This window comes from Ambystoma mexicanum, chromosome 6p (assembly GCF_040938575.1).
Source record: "Ambystoma mexicanum isolate Mex_15411 chromosome 6p, UKY_AmexF1_1, whole genome shotgun sequence".
NCBI classification, from domain to species: Eukaryota; Metazoa; Chordata; class Amphibia; order Caudata; family Ambystomatidae; genus Ambystoma; species Ambystoma mexicanum.
In genome coordinates this window covers 281776627-281795687 of record NC_090935.1, presented here as the reverse complement: position 1 = coordinate 281795687, position 19061 = coordinate 281776627, and the positions used below count along the sequence as shown (strand labels likewise).

The 19061-nt window shown below is 47.6% G+C and overlaps 1 protein-coding gene across 4 annotated transcripts in view; it reads right to left on the bottom strand.

Moving 5' to 3' along the window:
- The window catches only part of RAB27B (RAB27B, member RAS oncogene family), a 567811-nt gene that overhangs the window by 36269 nt on the left and 512481 nt on the right, over positions 1 to 19061 (bottom strand). For all 4 annotated transcript variants that reach the window (XM_069627003.1, XM_069627004.1, XM_069627005.1 and 1 more), the window contains one exon: positions 14685 to 14808. In XM_069627003.1, coding sequence (XP_069483104.1) covers positions 14685 to 14808 — 124 coding nt within the window. The remainder of the gene's footprint in view (positions 1 to 14684; positions 14809 to 19061) is intronic.

Genomic DNA, 19061 nt, shown 5'->3' with positions numbered 1-19061 from the left:
AGAAGTAGGGCGGATTTCCCTTTATCCCTGAGCTCGTCAATCTGGGCCTTTAGGTCTATTAAGGCTGTTTCAGTCCCGTGCTGGGGTCGGATACCAGACTGGTGTACTCCTAACAAGTGGTTGGCTTCTAGGTGATTTTGTATTTGTAAATACGCCATTTTATCTAGGATTTTTAGAAGAAAGGGCGCTGTTGAAATCGGGCAGTAGTTCGTAGGCAGGGTCTAGCGTCTGTTTTTTTAATTAAGGGGAGCACCCAAGATTCTTTTAGGTTACTTGGTATGGATCCTGTGGCAAATGAAGCATTAATAGGTTTCGAGATGAAGGGAGCCAGGTCTCTGGCTGTATCCTTTATCAATTGGGCTGGGCATTGGTCTCCTTGGCAGTTGGAGGGTTTGAGCAATAGTATAATTTTTTCTGTCTCTAATGGACACTTCAGAAAACTTGAAACGGGGGGGGGGGGCAAGTTGTAATTTTAGGAGGTTTGGGGAAAATTTTGGATGAGGTAGTTTGGATCAGTGACGCTTTTTCCTTAGCAATTTTAGCCTGGAGAGTTGTGACTTTGTTGGCAAGTGCTTGCTGTATGTTGGAGCACCAGGATTTATCTTTTACACAGTTATCTAGCACTGAGACAGGAGATTCTATTTGTTTAAAGATGACAAAGAGTTCCTTTATACTTGAACTTTCTTGGGGTATTCTGGTGTGTTTCGCCAACAGCATTTCCTTTTTATAGAGGGTAGTTATATCCCTAAGGTTGATATTATTTTCTTCAGAGGGTCGTGTTCTCCATGCAACTTCACAGTCTTTTTTTTTTTAGCACGTAGTGTTTTCAGGTGAGGTGTGTACCAGTAGTTAAGATGGGCTTTCGGTTTGCTTTGTCTCATTTTAAGCGGTGCGATTGAGTCGAGTGCGGTGGCCTTAATTTTACTGTACTCATTCACCAAAGCTTCAGGGCTGAAGTTTTCTGGCAGCGAGTTGAGTTTAGGGAGAATCAGGGGGAGTAGATTGTCTGGGGTGATGTTTTTTTTTTTCCCCCTTGACGGAATGGGCAGAGCCAGCTGTGTGTGAGTGGAAGTTGGACTATTGGCTGCTAGCGCAAATGTTATAAGGTGATGGTCGTCCAGATCTGGGGGGGAGATCGATGAGATAGAGGCGTTACGGTTGTAATCCACCACCCAGTAGAGTATTCTCCCTTTGTTGTGGGTGGGGTGGAGCACTCTTTGGGATAGGCGTAGTTCTTTTAGAATATTGGCAACACTGGTTGCATGAGGTCATTAGGGTCATTGAAGCCCAGGTTGAAGTCCCCCAAGAGAATAACTTTTTTTGAAAATTTGGTTGTATTGGAATTTTAGAATTATGACATAATTCAAGAAACAATGCAAACATTGATATATATCAAAGTGAAGTCACAACTCCCCCCCCCCCCCCGCCTCCCATCCCATCCCATGCCATGGTTTAATAGTCGATAACAACAGGGTCCAGCACATCATCTGAAGATGCAATGCGAGCATAGGATAGCTCCCAAAAGAAAGAAGGTGCTCAAAAAATAAGGTCCAACATATAGAAGTCCCATTTCCTGTAACAATCGATCTCTTCCCATTCCAAGGGGGTTGCCCCGATAGTATTGTTCCCATCAAGAGGACCGTCTGAGATGATTACTTATGCCTCAGGTCGTTTTCCCATATTTGTCAAAAAATGGCAGCTATAGGGCCTCGATGTTAGATTTGGATTCATCGATCAGGTGGGTTAAATACTCCATATCACAGACTGCTCGTGTTTTCGCTACCCACTCCCCTTCCCCAGGAGATCGGGGTGATTTCCATTTTTGGGCCAGCAGCATCTAGCCGCGACTAGCATGACCTGCAACATGTGATCGTGTTTCACCTTGGGGCCCCCCTCAACGCCAAACATCACCAGCCAGGGGGACAGAGTTCTCACCATTCCGTCTACTCCTCTTATCCATGACAGGACCTCACTCCAGTAGGTTTGTGCCACGTGGCACTTACAGCACATATGGACGTAGTCCTCCTTTTCAACGTGGCATTTCCAGCAGTGGGGGTCGTAACCTTTTCTCATTCTGGCTATCCTCTGTAGGGGGTAGTGCCATCTGTGTATCAACTTCAGGGCCTGGTGGTGGTATTGGGGTGTAGTTGTGTAACGGTGTGCCTGCCTACAGATCTTGCTCCATCTTTTTTCCGTAATGGGGGTGCCTAGGTCCTTTCCCAATTGTACTTGGGAAGATGGGGGGTCACTTGGGGTAGAGAACAGCAAGAAGCTATAAAGCCGCAATATCACCCCCTTAGTCCCTTTGTGTGTTACGAGGAATTTCTCAAAATCGGTTAGGTCCCGCCTAAGAGTGTCTCCCCATCTGCTCTCGGTAAGGGCACCCTTAAGATGTAGTTATCGAAAGGGGGAGAGGTTAGGGAGGCCCAGGGCGTCCTTCAGGTCACCAAGAGATATAAACACCCCATCCACCCAAAGCTGTCCGGCTCTACAAAGACCCACCTCATACCATTGCTGGAAGGCTTGTGGTTCGTTGATCCCTTCCCAAAGTGGAGGAGCCCAGATGCAGCTCAAAGGGGAGGGCCACGTTGTGAGCCATTTTAGGTAACCCCCCTCCTTCCATATGGACCACAGTATCCCCAACACTGGATATTTCAGAACCCTCCTCGGAATAGATGTCTTGGGGACCCATAGCCACTCATCCAATGGGACCGGCGAAAAGAGTGTGTTATCCAATGTTACCCATTGTTTCTTTGAGCCAGTCGTCAAATGGTCAACAAGGATGCGCAATTGTGACCCCTTATAATAAGTGTTTAGATCAGGGGAATTAATTCCACCCTCATCTTTGGGTCTTATGAGAGTGTCATAAGCAATCCTATGGGATTTACCGGCCCATAGATAATGGAGAAGGGCCCGCTTGATCTCTAGAAGGAATGAGTTCGGTATCTGGGTTGGCAATATTTGAAACAGATATAAGAATTTGGGGAGGACTACCATTTTGATGGAGTTAAGGCGAGCCATCCATGAGAGGCCGGATTTTGACCAGCATCCCAGGTCATGTTTGATCGACCTCCATAGGGGCGGGTTTACCTTGAAAAGATCCTCTAGGTCTGATGGAATTTGGATACCCAGGTGAGAGAGTCCCTCTGTTTGTTTACAAAACAGGAGGTTATCGATGTATTGTCTCTCGGTCCCGTTGAGCTGGCCTGCCGGGAAAGCCACCGATTTATCTACGTTGACCTTATAGCCCACCAGGGAACCATATCGCTCTAGACTATTCAACACCTCTGTGACTGATTGGGATGGTTTAGAGACGTACAGGAGGACATTGTCGGCGTACAAGGTTATTTTGTAGTCAGTTCCCCCTATTTTAACTCCTTGGATCTGATCGTTAGTCCCGATTGCTATAGTCCAAGGTTCCATCACCAGAGCGTATACGAGGGGAGACAATGGGCGTCCCTGTCTTGTGCCTCTCTCTAAGGGAAAGGACTCCGATTCTCCTCCATTAACCACCAATCTAGCGGAAGGGCGGGAGTAAAGGGCCGTCATCCATCCCCATCACCTGGGTCCCATCCCCAAGGACGACAGAACCCCCTCCATGAAGGCCCAGCTCACCCTGTCAAACGCCTTCTCCGCGTCTAGAGACAGGAGAAGGGCACCGTTAGATTTCACTCCGTTTGAGCTCAGTATGCGCAGGGTTTTGCGCATGCTGTCTGCTCCCGGTCTATTCACTACAAATCCTACCTGGTCGGGATGGCACAGTGGGGGGAGACACTTTTCTAGACGTGTCGCCAAGATCCTGGTGAAGATCTCGGCATCTGTGTTCAGGAGCGAGATGGGCCTATATGAGCCACATTCCGCTGGGTCTCTGCCCGGTTTAGGAATTACTGTGATTATGGCCTGTAGGAATGTCGGTGGAATGGTTTCTAAGGTTTTGATTTGGTTAAATAATTTGGTTAGTGGTTGGGTTAGTTCAGATTGGAATTGTTTATAGAAATCCGCTGTGTACCCATCTTCCCCCGGGGTCTTGCCTATTTTAAGCTTTTTGATGGCCTCTTCCACCTCTTCCTCTGTTATCTCCTTGTCCAGTGTCTCCCTCTCTAGGTCTGTGAGCTTGGGTAGGGGATAGCCGAGATATTTTCGAATTTCATCCAGTGATTCACCCTCTTGTTTAGTGTAGAGGGCCTTATAGAAGGCCGCGAATGATTCGGCTATGTGTTCAGTTTTTATCTGGGCGTTGCCCGCCCCGTTCTTGAACTTCTCTATGTGTCTGCCCGCTCTGTTTCCCCTCAGCCTATGTGCCAGAAGAGTTCCAACTCTGTCGCCCCTCTCATAGTATCTCTGCTTTGTGTATCTCATTTTTTTAACTACCTCTTCAATCAGGATTGTATGCAGGGCTCGTCTCTTCTCTCTCATTTCACTCAGGTTTTCGCGGTCTACGTTTCCCTTGGTGAGCTGTGCCCTCATGGCCCGCAGGTCTTCCCGGATTTTGGATTCTATCAGGGCCCTCTTTCACTTCTTGCTCGAGCCCTCTGCGATGAGGAGACCCCTGAAGGTGGCCTTCGCTGCCTCCCAGACTGTAACCATTGGGACTTCCCCTGTGTCGTTTGAGAAGAAGAAGGCTCTATTTCGTTCCTTAGGAATTCCCTAAACACCTGGTCCCTCATGAGGGTGTCGTTACAGCGCCACCTACGTGATTTCACGGTGGCTTGCAACCGCCATTCCATAACGAGAAGTTCATGATCTGACCAGGTCACAGATTCAACCGTAGGGTTTCCAACCTCTCCTCCTCCTTCCTCCGACACCAACAGCAAGTCGATTCTGGTATATGTTTGGTGGGGAGGGGAGAAGAACGTGTAAACCCCGGGGGTTTGCCAGCATTTACACCATACATCAACCCAGTAGTACTCTTGTAGGAGGTCCCTCAAGGCGAGATTATCTTTTGTTAGGGCTTTTGGTCCCGTCCCTTTGGCCGACCACCACTCAAGATGGGGGTCTGTAATGAGATTGAAGTCTCCGCCCAGAATTGTGGCTCCCTCAGCCCACCCGTCCATGACCCCAAGAACCTTCTGGATAAACTTGACTTGGCTGGCGTTGGGCGCATACAGGGTGGCTAGTGTGACTCGTGTGCCCTGGGCTGACCCCTTGATCACAAGAAATCTGCCTCCAAAGCCCCTTTTCGTCTCCACATCGGTGAGATGCAGCAATTTACCCAAGAGGATACCCACTCCCGCCTTCTTTGAGCATTTGTGCGAGGCCCAGAAGTTGCTGCCTATCTCCTTTCCTTTAATCGTCGACTCGGCCCCCCCTTCTATAGTGGGTTTCTTGTAGGAAGAGGGCTAGTAATTTCGGTTTGCGGTATAGGTTACTTGTAAGAGACCGCTTGTTTTGCGAGTTGTGACCCTTAACGTTGAGCCTTCACCATGGTCGTCGCTATCCTTGCCCTGTGAAGCCTCAGTGAGTGCCCCCGTTAACATCCGTGGACTTGAACCCCAGAACCATGGCGTGGCATTCCCTATTTCTTTCCTCTCCCATCCCCGGTTCCCCATTTCCCTTACCCATTTTGTTAGAAGTCCGTCTCCATCGCCCAACATACATCGGGTTTAGTCAATGAACCACCAGGGCCGCTGTCCGGGCCCCCGAGAGAGAAATGGTGTGGATCGTACTCTCCAGGTTATACATATAGGAACATTTCACAGGTTTAGTCGGAGTCCAGTCCCTCTACAAGACCTCCCCCGACCCGGCCCTCTCTATTCCCGCTGCGTGTCTTGTGTCTTGCAGTGTGAATTGGGGGGGTTTTCGAAGGTCTCGGGGGCCGCACCTGGCCTCCTTCCGACAACAGAGAACAAAACCACTCCGTGTTTTAGACAGGTGGGACCCGAAACCTTATACCATCAATTTCGGCATAAGCCTCGCAAACCGTGGCAACATCCCAATACAACATACAGTGCCCCCCAACATGGAGGAGCCCATGAGGGCCCCGCGGGCAAATGCAATACAATAACATCACATTTCTGAACTTTCTCCCCTTCCCTCTTGATCACTCGGATCCATCGCGCGGGCCTTGGCATCAAAAAAAGTGGAACGAATATTTCTCCTCAATTCGCCAGCGGCCACGGGGGGGCGAGTGAGCGAATGAACCACAACAGATCGGCATTGCATTCCTTTTCTTTCCTCTTCTATCCTATAATCATGCGTGTCCTCCGCGACCCGCCGAGGGATGCCTGGTGTTTTGGAATTTCCGGGTGCCCTTCACTTTGTGTTTCCCATGGCTGAGGTCAGGGCCCTGTGGGGCACGGCTCGGGCCTCCGTCAGATCTGCCGTTCTCCCCCCGATTGCCCCGGGGGGGGCCCGACCAGTTAGTTGATGCCTCTTTGGATGTCCTCTTCTGTATCGAGCTGAAAGTTCTCCCCTTGCCATTGAAAGGATAGGTATAATGGGTGTCCCCAGCGGTACCGGACCCCCTTCTCCTGCAGCCACCTAGTGATTGGACCGCATTTTTTCCTCATTTGTAGCGTGAGGGCGGATAGGTCCTGGTAGATTGCCACCCTGGAATTATCTTATTGTATATCTCTTAGGGTTCTAGCTCTTTCAAGTATTTTTGCTTTGTCTCTGTAATAGTGGAACTTCGCAAGCACGGAGCGTGGGCCCCTACCGCCTCCGCCAGCTCGATGAAACCTATCAATCAGGATGGTTTCTCCGGAGTCAGATCCCAAAACAATTCTAATGATCTCCTGCACTTTGCCCTCCAGGCCGGTCTGGGTCTCCCCCTCCACCTCCGTCGGGCCAAAGAATCGCAGGTTACATCTCCCTTCTCGATTTTCCATGTCGTCAACTTTGAAGCGGAGCTCCCCCTTGCGCCGCTGCATCTCTTTAAACCTTGCCTTCATCTGAGCCTCCAAGAAGTCGGTGGACGCCTGGTTATTCTCTGCCCCCTCCATTCTGTCCTCCAACGTGGAGACCTTGGCTGTGAGGTCAACCAGTTTGGCTCCCATGTCCGTTCTCATCCCCCCGATTTCGTCTAGGATTGTCTGGATATTGTTCTGCATGGTGTTCATGTCGGGGGTTGGCGTGGGTGGGGAGTTGATCTCCATCTCTGGTTTTCGGGGAGTGAATTGGTATCTTGCCAGGGTTTCTTTCCAACTCATGGGGTGTCTCCACCTCTAGATCTTTGTGGTTTCGCAATGTTCCTCGTGGTCTCCCCCAGGGGCTCGGGGGGACAGTCCCCCCGGTTCCGTACGAACTCCGATGAGGTGTTGCGAGGTGGGCGGATTCTGAGAGTTAGATCAGCTCTGTAGAGTCCCCTTACACCTCGTGGGGGTCAGTCCTGGGTCCCTCGGCGCACCCCACTACCCGTGGCCCCCGCGGAGGTTCCGCATCTGTGATTGCCAGGTGGTCAGGCGCCTCGGGTGTTTACTTGTGCGGGGCCACAGGGGGCCCTCTATACGTTGTTCTGCGTGCTGTGGCACTACACTGGCTATGGCTCTCCTGCACGGCGCAGGGAGGGTGGTGGTTAGGACGTGCTGGTCGGGCCCCAATCCAACCACCCCCCACCATCGACAGCCACTACTCACGGTTGCTGTGGATGGCAAGTAGTAGGCCCCTAAATAGGGTGGTGAACCCCACGAGGGGCCAGGCACTCCGGAGAGGGGCCCAGGCGCGCTCCCGCGTCGGCCCGGGCCTGTTAGGTGTAGGCCTCTGTGGGCTGTGTCGCAGTAGCAGCCGGGGGGAGTCCTTATGGTAGTTGCGAAGATGTTCCCCACCACTGGGGGGGAGAGGAGAGGAAGGGGCCCGGAAGGGGCCCGGGCGCGCTCCCGCGACGGCCCGGGTCAAGATACACAGATGTGAGTGTGGGAAGCCGGGGACCGGCCGTGGAGGCCCGGGGGGCACGGTCCTCCAAAACCGCCGCAGCGGGAGCCGAAGGCGGGAACCTCGCGGGCACCCCCGTGGACGAGGGCCTCGATCTCCGAGGGGCTCCCACGGGCTTTCAATGATGCCGGCAGAGGCGCAGGGTGTCGATTCCTCAGATTAATCATGGCGCAGCGCCCGTCCGCGGAGAGGAGGGGCCCAGCCACAGAGCTTCACCTCGTGCGCGGCACGGGCCTAGAGGGGGGAGGCGGAGCACGGAAGCTCCAAGTTAAATATCTCGGGGACCTGGGCACCTCCAAGGCTCGGGAAGGTATCGCCGGAGTCCCCAGGAGTTCCCCCACCTGGATTCAGCCTTTGTAGGAGGATAACGTTCCTTTTATCGCGGTTTACTCCACAAATCTCTCGGGGCCTTGGGGGAGCCGAACGATCAGGCAGCCATCACGCCTGCGCCCCCTGGTGGCCACCAGAGAATAACTTTTGGTGATTTTTTTTAATTGTTGGACGGATAGTGGAGCGATCCTCAAAGGTTCCAATGGGGCCTGGAGTTCTGTATATCAGGTGAATAGTTAGAGTCTGAGAAGTGTTAATCAATAACTTGGCTGCAAGACTTTCGCAGGATTTAATGTCATTGGATGGAGCTAGTCTAATTGGATTTGACAATAAGGGCTATGCCTCCTCCGCGGGCTTCACTTCTGTCAGATCTTAAGATAGTACATCCAATGGGAATAACTAGCATAACGGCTGGTCCTGCAGCGGGATGTAACCAGGATTCGGTGAAAGGCAAGAAGTCAAGGTTTTCAATCTGGATAAGGTCTGAAATCTCAATAGCATGAGCTACCACAGATCTAGCATTGATTAAGGCACCCTTCAGGTAGGGGATAGTGTTTGTTTGTGTACAGGGAGTTCCTGTAGATTGGGTCATAGAAATAATATGCATGCATGCCTCATGTGCCCTCAGAGGGAGGCTGCTAGGTCTTTTTTTACACTATTAGGGATTTCAATGGGCGTGATCTTCCTATGGTTTGAAGTGGTGAGAGTTCTAGCTAGTGGTTCGTATCATTTAGCTAATCTAGAGCGAAGTCTTGCATTTCTGAAGATTGTGTTGCATGGTTGGGTGTCATATGTGGGGGGCTGCTGTTGTCCCGCATGATCGCTGGGGTTAATCAGCGATTGGGTTTGTGTCCGTGTCATTGTGAAGTTGTAATCCGAGAGTTGGTGGGTAACTGGCAGTGTTCTATGTTTGCAGGCTAAGACTATATGAATAGTGTAAGGAGGGGTAGGAGATCTCCTAAGGCGGCAAATCTTGTGGTGATGCAGTGGTAGAATAGGGCTAGTGGTACTATAGTTTAGTCTAGGAACCATGTGAGGTACGAGAGCAAGATGGGCTGAATCTGTTTGTCGAAACCACAGAATAGGCCGACAATGACACAGACACTGGAAGAAGTGAGCATACACAACTGGCAATCGAGCAAAGGAAACAAGGAGAAGTCCAATTTTATCAGAGGAAATGTCCAAATAAAGATTAAACTTCATGAGGATTCGACTCAGTTTATGTAGGTCTAAAGAAATTATTGCAACAAGATCGAAAGAAGCATCAAATGATTTTCCCTGTAGGTTCTGTAGCTTGGTGGAACCCAAGGAAACTCAGTCACCTTTTTACCAGCCGTCTGGCGTTCAGTTTAAAACGCACCCATTACTTTGGATGTTTCATGGACGATTTCTGAACGCTGAATGAAGAGGACTAGTCGAGATTCTTAATAGGGGGACCCAAATGTCAATGATTTGCGATTGTCCAGTTTTATTGGAATGAATTAGAGCCCCCGATGCAAATGATGAAGGGCTACCAAACAACTGACCATCACCGACAATATAAGGAAAAAGAAGAACTTGACTCAGAAGATGGGTATAACCCGTAATGAATGGATATCGACTAAAGTTTTTGAAAAATGTTTTTCTCTTTTAAAACATAAGATGCACATACAAAAAGCTTAAAAAAACATAGGCGATTTCGACAGACACCCTTCATTGGCTGCTCTCCCTATCTTTGTAACCTACTCCCTATGTTTCGCACAGTGCTGGACCCACTCAGTCTGGCCTGCAGTTTCTAACATTTCAGCTATAAACGGATGGTCTTCTCAAAAATATAATTTTTCAGTAATAGACCAACCTTACAGAAACACACCTCGAATAATCAAAACTGAACTGCAAGACTAGAGAAAAAATATCTTCTGAGACCAGAGTGCATACAAAGTCGTCCCTGGTATCTTAGAATTATAAGTCGGAGCTCGTCAAACCCTTGATCTATTCATTTGCTCACTTAACACACATCATTGGTTCAAATGTTGCAATTGGCTGAGGAATTATAAAAAGCCCTACCAATATTAATACCGATCATACCCACAATGGCGCCGTTCAGAAATGGCAGTAAAATAATTAACTTTCTCTTGAACGGTGTCAGTGTTTCATAGTTCAATCGTTGCAAATCTTATATAGTGGGGTGCTTTAGGAGTGCACTGTAACAAAATGAACTGGCTAGCAACAGGATCATTTGTGTCTGAAGATGTGCAGGTGGCTGTTTCAGAGCACTCATGAAAGAAACATTGGTAAGGAGGGTTGAAAGGGCATGGGTGGAGGTTAAGACCCAGAGTGAGAATCAGTGGAGAGGCATATTGCAATACACCATCAGAGAACAACAAGCAATGCATACATTGCTATCAAACAGGTTTACAAAATGACATTTTGCCCAATGGACGTACATTGAAGTACTAGTGCCAAATCAGTAAGGCCAACCACGGTAGGTAGGTTGTTGTATAGCTTTTTGAATTTAGGTAGTTATTTCTAGTTATCACAAGAGTTGTTCCATGGGATATTTCGGTAGATACTAGTAGGGACGTTTTTCTTAAAAAGACGTATTTTAAGTTGATAGTGAATTTATTTAGATTTATTTAGGATCTCTTCACTCCTTAAATGTATCAGAAGGTTGCTTGAGAAGTTGGTGCAATAGAGGCTATGGTTAATCTTAGGTAGCAACGTTTTTTGTTTTGCGAAGTGTGACGAATCCTATGATGTCCCTCGGGGCGGGGGCTTTTATGAGGCCAGGGAGGTGAGGCCACTACCTGGGGGTGGTACTCAGTGAGAGGAACTCATGGGGAGGGATTGTCCTCTGGGATACAGGGAGGAGGACATCACGGGCCAACACAGTAAAATCAACCATCAACCACCTTTCTCCCCTTACCTTCCTCTTATCCTATAAATTTCCCCCTGCCCGATCAATAGTACTCTTAGTACTGGGATGAGGAAGAGTAGGGTTGACTGCACTGAACTGTCATCGACATACTGGGACTAGAGCAAGAGAAACCAAGTTGAAAGAGTCTGGGACCCAAGGCAGCACCTGGCAGGGGAGTATAACAGTACTGCCCATCGAGCCACTGATAGGGCTCCACCAAGAGAAGCCTGGGAAGGGCTAGGAGAAGGGGCATGTTCCCCACCTTTGTTGAACTGCCAATGAAAGCCTGAGAAAAGCCAAGGGAAGGGAGACATTCCCCTTGTTATATGAAACGGTGCCTGTACAGAATGAGTCATTCTTCTTGACCCAGAGAACAGCAAACCATTTTTGTTTTCTTTCAAGTGTAAGGGATAAAAGTAGGATATTTATGTTGGACTCTTTACTTGCGGACATTCAACATTTTCCTTGGTGTTTAGTTGAGGTAGGGAAATACCCTCTAGAGTTAGGAAAATATAGGTTTTCCTCTTGAATTCTTTGAGAATAAAAGTCTTTGCCGAAAACCATGCCCACCTGTGCATCTGCCTCCTCCTTCCACACGCTTACAGAAGGTATAATTTTAATTTTCACATGGAGGCCTCAATGTTCGTCCTGGCTGGTACACAGCCACAGTAGTGTTACATTATTCATATTGGGCACTCTAGTCTTTGCAGCATAAAAAGTGTCTCAAATAAAACCCTACTTTCAAAGGAAACCCTATGAAATGCTTTAACCCCAGGGAAGATATTTACACAGGGTTATGCCTAGGACCATTCAGCAGCTCTTGTCTGCATATGCTGAATGAACTATTGAGGCCTAGGTATAGACTATTGCTACAGTCAAGGTGTATCAAAAGAGACAATTCTAGGGATGGTATCTTTTTCTTAGTGAAAATGGAAGTGGGCTTTTATTTAATTTCATGATTTGTAAGAAGGGCACGTCTGAGTCTTGGAATTTTGGTGATAAGCAACGAAAAGACTGACAAAGTGGTGCTGTGATGGGTGCTATAGACTTTTATTCAACATAATAACAAACCTATCTATTCTTAATTGTTATGGGGTTTCCTTACCTAAAGAAACTTAGGTGCTCGTCAGGAAGTCTGTAAGTCTAAATAAAAAAGCACTGTCCCAGTCTAAAAGGCACCTACTCTATCCCCATCACTACCACAAATCATATAAGGTTTTGCGCCTGCTTGTAACCCAAGAGAATGACGCCCTCTTCTCCTGGTTGTAAAGTGTCCCAAAGATTCTCGGGTTGTTCCAAACAAACGTTCCAAGCTTCTTGTACCCCAGCACAAAATAGCTCTATTGGATTCTCATGGGACTAGGAAAATGACTCCCTTTTCCCAGCAAGTTCCCCAATGTCTCTTACAGTTCTCAATAATACTCATACTTACTTTACAGAGGTTTTTTCAAAGATTTCTCTTATATTCTTTATCCCGCCCCACTGGGATGACAAAAATGCTCCCAGAGTCCCTCTCGGCTCTCCAGCGCCACGCCTTAGAGGAGCTGGAGAGGGAATTATGTTTGAAAGGGATTTACTGTTTTCTTTGTTTCTTTACCCTCACAGTCTGCGATGTTCTCAGTTCTCCGGATGTTACCAGGTTCCTTTCTAACAAGGAAGGATTGGATTGGATGCTCAGCTTTTTATGAAAGAGAATCCAAAGACAAGGAATTTCCTCTTATTTCAACAGGGCATGTGGACCACACTGGATTGAAATGACTGGACTTTTGGCAGGATGTGGTGTCGACCAATGATAAGGTTGGCACAGCCCTTTCGATAGTGGGTATTGCTTTTTACTCTGAAGACCAACCATAGATCATTCTGGGGTTTGTGAAGTATGATGAATCCAAGGATGTTGTCAATACTTCCATAGGGGGAAGCCCCATCCCATGAAGCAGGGGATGTGAGGCCGCTACCAGATAGTCTCCCTGGGGGGTGGTACTCAGTGGGAGGATCTCATGGGGAGACAAAGCCCCTGTGCAACCATTGATGGCTGAATCGGGAAGAATGCAGTATACACACACACACACAACACCCACACCTCTCTTTCAACAACGCTCTCTGTATCCTACCATCCTCTCCCATGTAGTTCTGTAGAGCTACCGAAATAGAAACAACGGAGAAAACAGGAACTAAGTAAAACGAGCCTAGTGATAAAAAGGAACGATGGGCTACCACAAAGGGTAGATCTTCCAAGGAGGAGCTGAGACCTTGGAAGCCATCTAGCTTGGGGCAAAGAGGACGCCTCCAAACGGGGCGCAGAGGCAACATCCTTTTTCTGTTTGCAGTCAGCAGACCAAAAGAGGGCTGGAGGAACAGGAGCAGAGCGGAGGTAAGCCCTTGAACCATAAGGCTGAGGAGTGAGACTCCAACCGCCCAGCCTCTACCGCTGCAAAGCCACCAGAGAGAGAAGAGCCTGTGGAAGAGAAAGAAGTGGGAAACGGAACGGAGCAATGGGAACGTTCCTTGCCTGGCAAGTGATGGGTCTGGGATCCATCACTTTGGAGCCACCACAAAGGGGGCAGAGACTGCGAGAGAGAAATGGGATAAGAGGAGCCGAAAGGAGCTGCAGGAGCGCTCCATACCTGCAAAAAACGAACCCAAATGTAACAGGGTTGTCGGTGAAAACAGGAAAGATCGAAGAAGCACTAGGTGCTGAAGAGCCATGGTGAGAAAAAGGAGCTCTGAGGGTCATCACATTTTAAGGAGAAAGAGTAATATAAAATCGATATACGAAGAATTGGACAGATCTGTTTTGTTGCCATGGGGTTAGGCATTTTAATGCTATTCCCTCCACACTTGAGTGGATTAGTTGATGGGCATCAATGGCGTCACATGCTCCTGAAAGGTCAAGCATTATCGGCTAAAGCGGGAATTGGCGTTAAAGAATGTTAAGATATGTTCTCACATAAAAGGGAGTGCCAAAGTGGTCTGGGTCTGAAACCTTTTGGGGTATTGGAGCAAGCCTTTTTTTCATTTGAATTGATGATTTCTGGGATTGTTATTGTCTCCATGGGTTTCACCATGAAACCGACATTTGCAATTGTCTAATAATTTCATACTATGTTTCTTCTCACGCAGGGGGTTATGGGGACTTCTTTTAGCAAGGAAGGGATGTGCTGCAGATGGTTGCTAGTGGAAATACCAACGTCATGATGAATTATTTTATTAGGGCTGGTGGACATAGGAAGCCTTGTTCTGCTGTGTCATTCATGTTATTCAGCAAAGTATGAGGACATTGGGTGCTACTTTTGTACAACAATTTGAATTATGGACTTTTAAGTTGGGAGTTTTATTTGTATTAAATTAAATCTGGTGCAGTGGAAGTCTATAAAGTAAATCTTGTCTCTTTATTAAAACCAAACAAGTATAAAATGTGATCGAAATGTATCTATTTTGGAAAGCAGTTGAATTACTAAAATATATTTTGTTTTACCTGATTGTACTGAAACATGCAAAACAAATGCATGCATTTAGGAAAATGTTTCCAATTAATCCACATGCACAGTCATTTCAGCAGTAGCTCCAACAATGTGATTGCTTGGCTTACCCATATTTATCTGCAAGATCTCTTGCCTGCTTTTCGTTGACCTCCCTCTGGTCTGACAAATCTGCTTTGTTTCCAATTAATACTATGTCTGGATTTTCACAATAGGCATTGGCTTGTAGTTGACCTATAAAAAAGAAATAGTTTATGTTCTGAAACACAATGCTTTATGTGAACATAATCTACAGTAGCAATACTGTGAGTTGCAATTTGGTTATATTAAAATATGAACTTTGCTTGCTTCGTCTGGAGATCCTAGTGGTAGTAGAGCACACACACCAATACCCCCCCACCCCCACACTGGCATTGCAGTGGCTAAAGGAGCATGCCTTTTTAATATATATGTATTTTATGCTATGTGAGATCATCAAAAGTAATGAATGCACTCAAAAGCTGACAGAAGCAAACACGAGGGATGATGGCAGTTGAAAGATGGAGCATACACCAATGTTATCTCCTAGTGGCACCTAATGACAAAATCATGCCATAAAATGCCTGGCCATCAGGTCGTTGCTGTTCCATGTCCTTCGGGATGGTGCATAAAATGTAATCTTTCTGCTAAATTGTGAAAACTCAGGCAACAGCTCATCAGAAAGGTGCACTATCAGTGAGGGAGATTGTAGGGGCCAGACGAATGTGTCTTAGTGAACATTCACAGGGGGATAGATTAGAGTCCTTATAATCAAAGTGCACACCTTGTATTCCATTGGCAATGTGACAATTATTCACTAGAAATGCTTGAAAAATTAGTGGGACTTCTTGCCATCCCGCAGTACACAATTTCACTCAATTAAAATAATAACAAGATGTGAACTAATTGCTCAGAGGCAGAGGTCAACACATTTTAGCAGCTCACAGTGAATCATGCTAAATCTCAGCTAATTTCCCAACACAAAATAGGGACAAGGGAAGAACATACATTTTTAGCACAGCCCGACATCTTTAAACACCCTTTTATATAATGTATGTATTACACAGTATATTAGTATAAACAACAAGTAGGATATTTTATTAAAAGTGTACAGTCGAAGCGCATTTGCAACAGCAAACTTACACTTTACAGTTTCAAGATGCTTTTATAGTCATTTCATTCCTTACTCATATCAATCGCCTTAAATGAATGGAAGAACCCAAAACACAAATAAAAGTGTAAGTTTTAATAGGAATATAACCATATACCGTTTTCCTTGCTTTGCGTGGGTGCTGGGCACCTGGGGAGTGGATATTGCGTTACTATAGCACACTGCAGATTTAAACGGTTTTGAAGAACCAATTACTCATCTTACCTGGTAACGTTCTTTCGATGGGATGTTCCTCCGACGTATTCCACATCTATGAGAGTAATGACCACAGCTGTGCTGTTTCGGAAAACCTTTTCGGCGTAGGTGTCCTGCGTTGACATCGATACGCTGTCCCTCGAGGGCCTCCGTCGAAGGTAGACTTCACCGGATGTTATAACTAGGACGCACGTAGCCTCAGTTGTATTTTTTTCCCCAGAACATGTGGCACCAGAGCCCCAGGAAGCACACCAGTCAGCCTTCTCCGGGGAGCAGGAGCTCTCCCGAACCCTGCAGGAGCAGGAATCAGCCCAGGAGAGGAAGCCCACATCTACAAATGATGCGGTAAGCGCACATGTTATTGCGCAGGGAAAAAACGAAAAAAAAACCTTCCCGACCCGCATATCCCACCAAAATTACCCAACAGATGCCCACAGATGCCCTCCTTGCTTCACAAGCTGCCCACAAGCATCTTGCGCCTTAAAGCGCCTTATCTGGGCTAATCTACTCTTCTAACGCCATTGTCCACCACGAGGGAGGCAACAGCTTCAAGATGGCGGCCTGCCGAATTGGCTCTGCAGCCTATGCCTCCATCTAGCTCGGTCATCACCACCGAGCCCTGATTGGGTCCTCGGCCTATTTCAACACACTATCAAACGCCGGTAGGTGTAGCCGGCCGACTTCAAAAAGGCCGAGGAATCAAGGCCAACACCCTGTCCAGAGCCTGTCCGTGCCTGGCCGTGTTTGGCCCTGCCAGAAGTTCTGGTCCTTAAAATCTAACCTGGCGCTAGCAAGGTACTGTAACCTTATCTCAATGCACCACCCACTTGCCTTTTATCTGTCCTGCACCTACACGCTACAGTATCCACATTGGCATCCTCACGCCACGCACACGATGCATTGAGTGTCCCACAGTCAGGATACCAACAACAAGCATCTGTACCCATTTCGCTATCAACCATTTAAGCCCATTACGTCGGTTTACTCAGACACATATGCCTCTCTTGCATGCGCCTATGCCAGAGCCCACAAACCATTGACTCCCACTAACGCTACACCTAACCTCACAAGGGCATCAATTGAAGTCTGCTCCGTACTCTGTAACCTGCGCACTCTTGATTCCTCTAAGTCCTGTTCGCAGTATCCTTGCTGCAACCAGCTGCCATGCCGCCCCGATTGCCATAGCAGATTGTTGCTCTGTACGCCCAGTTACCATTTTGACCGTTTGACCTCGCACCCAATTGCTGCGCATTATACCCGACTACTAAATTGTGCATCTTTGAATCTAGGTGTTGCCCCATTGCATTTCAGCTTAAGTGTACCACTTTGAATCTAGGTGCTGCCCCCTCTGCTTTAGCCAGATGTATTATTTTGAATCTAGTTGTTGCCCCACTGCATTTCAGCTTAAGTGCATTATTTTGAATCTAGGTGTTGCCCCACCTCATTTCAGCTTAAGTGTACTATTTTGAATCTAGGTATTGCCCCACTGCATTGCAGCTTAAGTGTATTACTCTGAATCTAGGTGCTGCCCCTCAGCTTTTTGCCAGATGTATTATTTTGAATCTAGTTGTTGCCCCACTGCATTTCAGCTTAAGTGTATTATTTTGAATCTAGGTGTTGACCCACTGCATTTTAGCTTAAGTCGACTATTTTGAATCTAGGTGTTGCCCCACTGCATTTCAGCTTAAGTGTATAATTCTGAATCTAGGTGCTGCCCCTCTGCTTTTTTCCAAATGTATTATTTTGAATCTAGGTGTTGCCCCACTACATTTTAGCTTAAGGGTACTATTCTGAATCTAGGTTTTACTCTATAGGCCTGCCCTCTACCCAGGTCAAATTAGCTATCTGCAAGCCCTAGCCTGTGTTGCTCATCCAACGAGTTCTACTATGCAAGCCACCAGCACTGAGCAACCCTGTAGTCAGATCATGATCACCTGGTTCTCCCTGATCATGTTCCCCTTCTGCGCCACACTGGATAACATACACTGCAGCGGTAATAATTACATAGCCCTCAAGGATGGCCTAGCCAAACTTGGATGTCCACGACAGTACCCTATCCCTTGCCCCACGCCCTTCCTGCCACCCATGCTCCCCTTCCCACCAATGCACCACTCGCCTTCCACCTCCCCCAAAAACACCAGCATCCCAGCCAACGCTGATAAAAACCTCAGCTACCTTAGACCCAGTGCTCCAGGCCTAACCTCACCAAACCGAACACTAAACCCTCCACACTACCCGAGCCTCCAGGACCCACCCCCACTTTCATTCCTAACCTTACAGCCTGCAACAATAGACTAGGCACTAGGCTCCCCATTACAACCAGCAGGTCCACTGCCAAACCCAACACCAAAACCAACAAAGAACACAAGGCACCCAATAAGCCCAAACTACTCCCACTAAAAGGAGCCTTACTTAATGTCAGATCCCTTGCTGCCCACCCTACAGAAATCGCCGATATTATTCTAACTAATGATCTGGACTTCCTAGCCTTAACCGAAACCTGGCTTCATGAAGCGTCTGGACCATACTTATCGCTAGCCATCCCTGACAATTATTCTATCCTCAGAAGTGATAGATCCAACGCTAGGGGAGGAGGCGTAGCGATCATCTCCAAATCTTCCTTAGACTTTAGATCCGTCTCCTCAGTGTCACTCAAATCCTGCGAGCTACTCACAGTCAAGTTGCAAACCTCCCCCCCACAAGCACTATTACCATTCACCACATTTATAGACCCCCAGGCCCTCCTGCGGTCTTTGAAGAAGACATCACTTCGCTCATTGCTGAAAACTCCAAGCTATCAGCACAAATGATTATCCCCAGAGACTTTAACCTTGGCTACCACAACCCCAATGACGCCCCTGCTGTATCCTTAGCCAATGCCCTAACAGAACGTGGCTTTGCACAACTCAATGTCCTCCCCACCCACCAGAAAGGTAGAATTAGCGACTGGGTAGCGACCTACAACTGCAACACAATCTGTAAGGACCCCCAACCTCTTGCATGGACACATCATTATCTTATCATTCTTGAAGTCAACATTAATCATGTAACACTCAAAAAGTGCCAAAAGGCACCAGCCTGTCCTACCAGAAACAAGCGCAAC